General features: G+C 43.3%; 1 protein-coding gene across 9 annotated transcripts in view; it reads left to right on the top strand.

Annotated features, from left to right (window-relative positions):
* LOC135110202 (uncharacterized) overlaps nucleotides 1–8,845 on the top strand; it is a 130,236-nt gene that overhangs the window by 66,866 nt on the left and 54,525 nt on the right. For 8 of the 9 annotated variants that reach the window (XM_064022242.1, XM_064022243.1, XM_064022241.1 and 5 more), the window contains 2 exons: nucleotides 6,050–6,273; nucleotides 7,431–7,475. In XM_064022242.1, the coding sequence (XP_063878312.1) occupies nucleotides 6,050–6,273; nucleotides 7,431–7,475 (269 nt within the window). The remainder of the gene's footprint in view (nucleotides 1–6,049; nucleotides 6,274–7,430; nucleotides 7,476–8,845) is intronic. The other variant, XM_064022240.1, reaches the window with a different exon arrangement.

Genomic DNA, 8,845 nt, shown 5'->3' with positions numbered 1-8,845 from the left:
ACGAGATTGTAACGTGACGATTGATTCTTCTTTCTTTCTCTCTGAAGTGATATGAAATGATGACTGAGCAGCGTCTCTCAAGACTGACTGTGACTGAGCGGAACTGAGTGAGAGACCAGGTGTGACTGCTCGTGACTGAGTGACTGACTGATTGGGGCTGAGCTCGCTACCATGCAGCTGTATTTATCAGAACTAAGTAGATCACGTTTTGGTTTTGGGGAGAAGAAATGACCAGTGAGATGCCATGAAATAAGGTGAAAGGACCAATAGAAGATCTCGTTATATTAGCCAATGACCAGCGAGGACTGAGAACGAACACAGGTGTTTTCGCTAAGGACTGGAAGTGTGTGTGAAATTCCCTTGAGAGGTAGAGAAGGAGGAGAAAGGTTAAAATAGAATAGGCTGGCTGGACATGGGCACACGTGGGATAATTATATGAACACACGCATGTGGGATGGATATATGAAATGGTGAATATACATATATATATATAGTAATAATAATTGTTGAGACTGATACATTTGATCAGGAGACTCAAATGATAAGAAGCACATACAACAAAGCATTTTAGACCAGGTTTCACACAGCTGTATAACCAAATACGCTTTGTGTGCATTTGCAAGACTTCAAATGAAGTAATTTGTCAGATGCTGGTGGTAAGATTATGGCAACCAAACCACCAGTTTACCACCAGCTTACTATACATTTTTGCATTTACTTTTGCCAATTTGATTGGATTATCAATTTTATTTTCTATTATTCCCAGGATGCTGGTGATGATGATGATGATGGTGATGGTGACAGAAGAATCAATGATAATAATAATAATAATAATAATAATAATAATAATAATAATAATAATAATAATAATAATAATAATAATATTATTATTATTATTATTATTATTATTATTATTATTATTATTATTATTATTATTCTAATCTTTATTATTATTATTATAATAGTAGTAATAATTATTATTATTATCATTATCATTTATCTATTTCTATTAATAATACATAATAGAAAGCACGCTCGTCTGTTGTTCCATTGTCACTGCGTCGATTGAGTGCCGGCGATATCGAAGGCCGTCCGCTGGTGTAGGTGTGTAGGCGGTGAGCGAGGGGCTGCAGCAGGGAAGCGTGAGAACCAAACACTTATCACCAAGCTGGCAAGCGTGCCCGCGTCCCCAAGGCCTTGCTGGGACCAAAATTAAGGCAATGTTAGAATTTCAAGCTGCCCTGCGACGCGACTCTCCGGGTCCCGCCACCTTCCAGCCGAGGGAGCGAGGAGGGGTGTAGCATACCGAGATGATACTTTATTGTTATTTTATTAATTTTTACATGGAAAGGAGGCAGACCAAAAGCTGCATAAAGTATAGCAAAGAGAACCGATGAATCGCCATTTCCTGAAAGTTTGACTTGAGAGTCGTGAAAGGTTTAACAAATTTAGTTTTGAAGGTGTGTTTTCCTAACTAAAAGTTATCCATTAGCATACCGTAGATGATACTTAGCATACCGTAGATGATTCAGTAGTTAAACTGAATCCGGCTGCGAGTTTCAGAGTTCATTTGTAACTTTTCATCTCTTCCTGAATTGCCTTGGAAACGACACAAACTAAATAAGGATAAGTAACTGTTTAAATACAGATCACTGAAAAGTAATGGTTTACCAAAATTTGTATTATGGAAATGCATGAATTATGGAACTGCTTATAGAATTTATTGAAATGATACGACATTTGAAATTAATTACATAATTTTTTTTAAAACTCTGTTTAATGTAATAGCTTGACAAACACTGTATTGAGAAGCAGATTGATAATGTTTCCGTATCTGTGAAGTATGATACATGAATGACTTGAGTATTTGTGATGCAGATGACACGTTTATCTTTTATTAACACCATACTGGTGTCGGTGTTAACTAGTGTGTGTGTGTGTGTCTGTGTGTGTGTGTGTGTGTGTGTGTGTGTGTGTGTGTGTGTGTGTGTGTGTGTGTGTGTGTGTGTGTGTGTGTGTGTGTGTGTGTGTGTGTGTGTGTTTTATTATTATATATATATATATATAGAGAGAGAGAGAGAGAGAGAGAGAGAGAGAGAGAGAGAGAGAGAGAGAGAGAGAGAGAGAGAGAGAGAGAGAGAGAGAGAGAGAGAGAGAGAGAGAGAGTTTATGGGCAGGAGATTCTCTTTCAGACATGATTGGTTGAGTGATGGCAAGTTCTGCATTTTTTTTATTTTCTTAAGGATTTTTCTTTGTTCCTTAAAATTTTCCGATTCTATTTCGTGTGTTGCGTCATGACATCTTTATAATGTGTCATCTCTGCGAAATCACAGAGAAAATCAACTTGTGCAGCCCTCCTAATCACCGTGAAATCTAAAGTTTTCAGTCTCACCAACTCCCCTTCTTTCACTGACAGTCTTAAACCTCTCACTCACCTCCGCAGTGCGCCATCACTTGCTATCTTGTACCGTTATTTTTCGGTTATCGCCTTCTTGAGCCTAACAACTGTATGCCTTCCTCCCCTCCTGCGGCCTCCTTGTACAGAACTTTCTACTCATATTCACCACTATTCTGTCCACTTTATTGAAACAAGAATTAACCAGTAACTTCATTCTTTCGTCTCTTTCACTGGTAAACTTGTTTTTTCTGTGTTTTCTCCCTCCTATGACGAACTGCTTTAAAGAACAAGACATTTCCGGAAATTAATTGGCCAATTTTTTTTTATTATTATTTTTTAAAGTTTTCTGTGTGCTTCAAGTCAAGCTTTCAATAATAATAATGGTAATAATAATAATAATAATAATAATAATAATAATAATAATAATAATAATAATAATAATGATAATAATAATAATAATAATAATAATGATAATAATAATAATAATATTATTATTATTATTATTATTATTATTATTATTATTATTATTATTATTATTATTTAACAAACTGAAAATGTACAGAGGGGGTGGGGAAATACTTAACATTAATCCTAAAGGTAAGTCTAATCTAGAAGGGACTATATTGATTGATGGCTCGCACCATGGTGGGAATCGCGCTGAGTCTGTACCGGTCCGTGAGCGGCGCCTTTAGGAGCGTTATCTTGTTGTGGTGTCTGGTGGCACGGACCGGGCGAGGCGCGTCAGGCGGCAGCATGTGTCTGAGACGTGGATGATGCAGTAGTCCCCTTCCAAACTTCTCCACAGCCTCTTGGTGCCTGGTGGATAGTCTGGACAGACTCAGGGTGGTCAGGGCTTCTTCATAGGTGGTGTAGGCAGGGCCAAGGATGACCCTGCACGCCCTTTTCTGCACACTCTCTAGCTGTAGCTGTTGAGTGTGTGTGAGGGAGGAGGACCACGCTGGGGTGGCGTACATGAGTTTGGGGAGGATGAAGATGAGGTACACCCCCCTTAACTCATCTGTCGGCGTCCCCAGTGACCTGAGTCTGTGCAGCATGTACAGCCTGTAGATAGCTGATCTTACGGTGCTGGTAACATGCTGCTTCCAGGTCAGCTGGTCGTCCACCGTGACTCCGAGAAGCTTGGCACATCGGACTACCTGGAGGGGGTGAGGGCCCACTGTGAGCTGGGGAGGGGACACTGGTACAGAGGAGGTACAGAAATGCATCACCACAGTTTTGCTGTGGTTGATGGTCATCCTGCTCTCCTCCGTCCACGTCTGCAGTCGCTCCAGAATTGCTTGCAGTGGCGAGTAGTCCGGGTTCTTGGTGGAAACTGGGACGCCCACGGTGCAGTCGTCCACATACTTCCAGCGATGGGGGGTGTCAGTGAGGGCGTCGTTAATGAGGAGGAGGAAGCATAGAGGACCCATCTTGGTTCCCTGGGGGACCCCACATGTCAGCTGTTGGAAATTAGACACAGAGCCCTGATAGCGAACGGCCTGACGCCTCCCTCTGAGGAAGTCGGCTAGCCACGCTACTAGGTTAGGAGGGAGACCCAGACTTACTGCCTTGCTGATGACAACAGTGTGATCAACAAGATCAAAGGCTTTTTTGAAGTCCACAAAAGCAACAGCTAGAGAGGTGTTTCGCTTGTCCAGGTGGCTGTGGATGAATTTAAGAAAGCTGGTCAGGTAATGGGAGGTGGAGGTGGCTTTAGTGGCTTTAATATTTCCAAATTGTCTGATATCCACGGTATTACAAATTTTGGTGTATGCCCAGTCATACACAAAATCTTCACAAATAAGGCTAGGGATGGGGGTGATAGAGACTGGCCTGAGGTCATTGAGTGACTGTGGACTGGAAGTTTTGGGGATGGGTGTGACGTAAGATGTCTTCCAGTCCGCGGGGCAAGAGTGTTGGAAGAGTGAGGCGTTTATTATGGAGCATAGCGGTGTTGCTAGCTCTACAGCAAACTCCTTGTAAATTTTTATAGGAAGGTCAGTGGGTGTGGTGGATCTTGGTTTGAATTTAAGTATTCTCTTAAAAACATCCACCGCCTGGACAATGGGGGGAGGGGAGGGAGCTGGAAGATAGGCAGGAAGAGGAGTGGCGTGGAGGGGAGGAAAGGTTTGACAGCAGCAAAGTGATCGTTCATCTCCTGAGCCGCGAGATTAGCAGGAAGGTGTGAGGTGCAAGGAAGAGATGAACTGTGCTTTTGTAGGCCACACAAAGCTTTGGTCTTAGCGTACCACTGTCTGTTGTTGGGCAGCTTGAGGTGGTGTATCTTGTCTGGGTAATAGCTTGCCATTGCAGCCTTAATCTCCCTGATCACTCTGTTTCTTAGTTTCCTATATAGGACCGGGCAGGAGTGGAACGTCCAGGTCCGCTAACGCATGAGTCTTTTAATGCGGGGCGTCATCCAGGGGGCATCAGACGGATGCGTTGTGACGCTTTTGGCTGGGAAGTAGCGGTGGAAGGCTTCTGTGGTGGTGGCGACGTAATTTTGCCATTTTAAGTGGACGTCCTCCACATCCAGCACCTCGGTCCACGGGTGTTGTGTCACCCACTGCCCAAACTCCCTCATGGCTGAGTCAGGCATGGGGCGGTGGATCCTGGTGACAGCTGACCGGGGGGTCGAGGTGGTGGGTGTGGGTGTCCACAGTATGGAGAGGTGGGTGCTCCGTCCCATGGGAGGCAGTGGTTTGAAAAGTGTGTGTGTGTGTGTGTGTGTGTGTGTGTGTGTGTGTGTGTGTGTGTGTGTGTGTGTGTGTGTGTGTGTGTGTGTGTGTGTGTGTGTGTGTGTGTGTGTGTGTAAAGTATGGTATATTCTACCATGATTTCTTTTCCTTAAATCTATGTATTATTATCACTTATATAGTCTTATATTATCAAAACCGCATTGCTCTGCAGCTATATGTGGAATGTCTGGATGGAAATGAATCAGGAAAGACAGATAGATGAATGAGAAGTGGCACATCAACATCATGAGTGCGCGTGTAGTGAATGTTATACATACTGTAATCTCTCTCTCTCTCTCTCTCTCTCTCTCTCTCTCTCTCTCTCTCATGTATATATATATATATATATATATATATATATATATATATATATATATATATATATATATATATATATATATATATATATGAGAGAGAGAGAGAGAGAGAGAGAGAGAGAGAGAGAGAGAGAGAGAGAGAGAGAGAGAGAGAGAGAGAGAGAGAGAGAGAGAGAGAGAGAGTGTTTGTGGGCGTCAGCGTGATGTGTCACGCTCCGGGGTTTTTTCTGAGAAGGGTGCAAGGCAATCGTCTGGGGAGTGCTTCAATCGGGACTCACGTTCCCATGGAACGCCACGCCCAGCCTCGACCTTGTGACTGGTGGGGCAGGTGATGGTCGGTGATGGGACAGCCGATGTCACCCTGTTGGTCTTGTTGCTATTATGTTGTTGAAAAAAAAATATATATATAATAAATAAATAAACTTCTGATGTTTCTTTGCTCCTTGCAACACTGCCTCCAACGTGGCGCAGAAATACCTCTTGCAGTTTATTTATTTTTTTTTTTTTATTTGTCCCCTAATTGCTTTATGGGACATTTTGTTTATTTGCTTTATTCATAGAAGGGATAACTTATGCTGTTTTTGCCCTCTTTGCAGTACGGGCGGGCAGCGTCATTTTTTTAGTGGGCGTGGGGTCGCTGGTGTGCTGGAAGCTGTGGGAACACTGGCGAAGCGGTGCCGGCACCCCAAGTGTAGCGCCTCCCACGCCCCCCACCTCGCCCGCGCAACGACGACCCCGAGGCCTTCTTGCTTCCTTATTGGAGGAGGACCTCGTGCAGGATTCTGACGAAATCGACGATGAGGACCCCGCTTTTATCCACGTGAGTATATCTGGACTGGGTAAGGTCACATTAATGGGTAAGATAGAAAGGAGGTGTCCTCGTTTTCCTATCAGTCAACAACTAGTTCACGATGGTAATGAACACGTCGCCGTATACGTTTTAACATCTTAACATCAATTGTTCAAAATGGCTGGAATGAGATGGAATCAGCTCTGGCTTCATTGGCCCATTTCATCCTCTTCTTGTGAGGTCTTTAGCATGCCGCCACACTTGTGAAATTAGGCTAAATCCGTCCCAGTGACTGTAGCAAGTGACACACGAACAGTCGTATGTAGAGACTGAAACAGGTCACATAGTAGGCAAAAAAAAAAAAAAAGACAATTTTTATCGTCATGTGCAACAGGAAACGAGCGCCACACCGGCAGTTTTTTTTTTAAGGAAGACGTGTTCCTTCACAACACCTATGAAGGTCATTAAATGTCAGACACAAACATCCATTTTTGGAGGGATGGGAGTATTAATTTAAGAATGAAGTATTTTAAGATGTTGCTTCCTCACAGAAAAAAAAAAAAAGTCATGTTTTGGACCGTGATGGCGTGCGAGGTCAAATGCTCTGGCAGTAGCCATAGGCAAATTGTGACCAAAGAGCTGTCATTTTATTAAGTTGTGGCAGCATAACTGTGACCACACAGAGGCTCTGCTTGGTAGTGCTGCATGGCATCTTACACTTTAGTTATTATTTATCTTTTTCATTTATTTATCTATTTATTTACTGTTACTACAAGTTTCTGCTTCTAGCGGCACAAGCCTGTGCAGCACAGTCGCTGGTTCACAGAGCACATCACTTGTGCTTTTTATTGACCTACAGTAGCTGGTTCACAGAGCACAACACTACGTCTTGTACTTTTTATTGATGCTGAAATAGGGCGCCTTTATCATAACATGTACCATTCAGAAAGCAGTTCCTGAAGCACTACATACCGTCGTTAATGTTGGACGCCAATGATGGAGCAGAGCTTATCCCGTCGTCCATCATAACGCACATCACTGCTGGTGTATAATATTTCTTAAAATTGATAAGTAAATAAATAACAATGATAATGCAATAAATTAACAAGTGTGGGTGAATACCAGTACTGAGATACTGAGGAGCCGAGGTGTGTGACTATTGACTGTGACAACCACTGTCGTTACAGCTGTTGCTGGACCTGTCGCGGGAGTACGTGCGGCGACTGGTGCTGGTCAGTACTATTGCCCTCTTCCTCTTTCATCTAACCTTCTAACTAACCCCGTGTGATTTCCTGCCCTGGCCCTGCATGAGGCTCAGGGCAGGTCCCAAGTAGTGCTTTAGTAGGTCACCTGCGGCATGGGCGTGACGTAAGCAGCCCAGCGCTTGCGGTCATGTCCTGTGGCTGACTGTGATTGACGCTGATGAGGGGCTACCAGGCTGCCACAGACGCGTTGGAGGCTTAGTGACCGTTGATTGTGGTGTTGGAAGTTACTTTTGTCTAGAGAAGAACTGTGTGTGTGTGTGTGTGTGTGTGTGTGTGTGTGTGTGTGTTCTGCCACACTGTTTCCACTCACCCTTAGCACCCATTCCTTCCTTTCCAGTGACTAATGATCAGTGTATCAACACATACGGTCCTTCAGTGTCATGTTCGTAGCTCCGTTTTATAGGATCTATATCATCCTTATATTTGGCTAATCTATTAACAAAGTCTTCAGCCATGCTGTGGACTTGTGTTCCTAACTGTCCTCTTGTACGCGGCTTGCCGCCCTCGAACTGCGCATGCTCAGAATCCAATATTTACAAACAAAACCATGTTAATAAATATAGGGGAGACCTGCTCGCAGGAAAGTCTCCACACACACTGCGTATGTGTGAGCAGTCTCGCCACGTGATTGGCTGTCACCTTCTCATCAGCAAAGCCAACCCTAACCTAACTAATCTAACCCAACCAAACCTAACCTAAACCTTAACCTAACAACCTTGTGCCAAATTACTGGATATGGTCTCATATTTATAATAACACATTATTTTGGTTAGGTAAGGTAAGGTTAGGTTTAGGTTACTCAGGTTAGGTTTGGTTAATTAAGGTACGCGCACAAAAAGTGCTGGTTTTCTCGCGCGAGAAACCAGCGCCGATCGGTTGGGACTTGCGCTGGTTTCCGGTGCTGGTAAGTGAGCATAAAGGTAATAAAGGTAATCTGCTCTGACCAGCGCAGGGAGGGACATGGTAGAGCAGTTTTATCAGTCAGTCGTGATTCATCAGCTGTATAACAAACATGTCAAGCTCATTGTCTGATGAGCTAATATTGTTTGAGAGCACTTATGCAAAACTGAACAGGAAAAAAGAAATATTTCTTTAACTCATCTTTATAATTCACTGCACTATTGTCGACAAGTATGTTTGGATCGTACTGTGTACACACACACACACACACACACACCTTCACAGTCTAGTTCTTTGCAGACTTCTGCCTACAGCTTGTCAATGACATTCCTGTTTGTGTGGAGCTTATTTCTCTTATCCCACAATGGTGGTTTTTCAAATACTTTGCTGATAAGTAATTCGATACCCATCCTGAAACAGACATCTACTCGCGCGAG

The sequence above is a fragment of the Scylla paramamosain genome, chromosome 20 (genome assembly GCF_035594125.1).
Source record: "Scylla paramamosain isolate STU-SP2022 chromosome 20, ASM3559412v1, whole genome shotgun sequence".
Taxonomy (NCBI): domain Eukaryota; kingdom Metazoa; phylum Arthropoda; class Malacostraca; order Decapoda; family Portunidae; genus Scylla; species Scylla paramamosain.
This window is presented reverse-complemented; position numbering and strand designations above follow the sequence as displayed.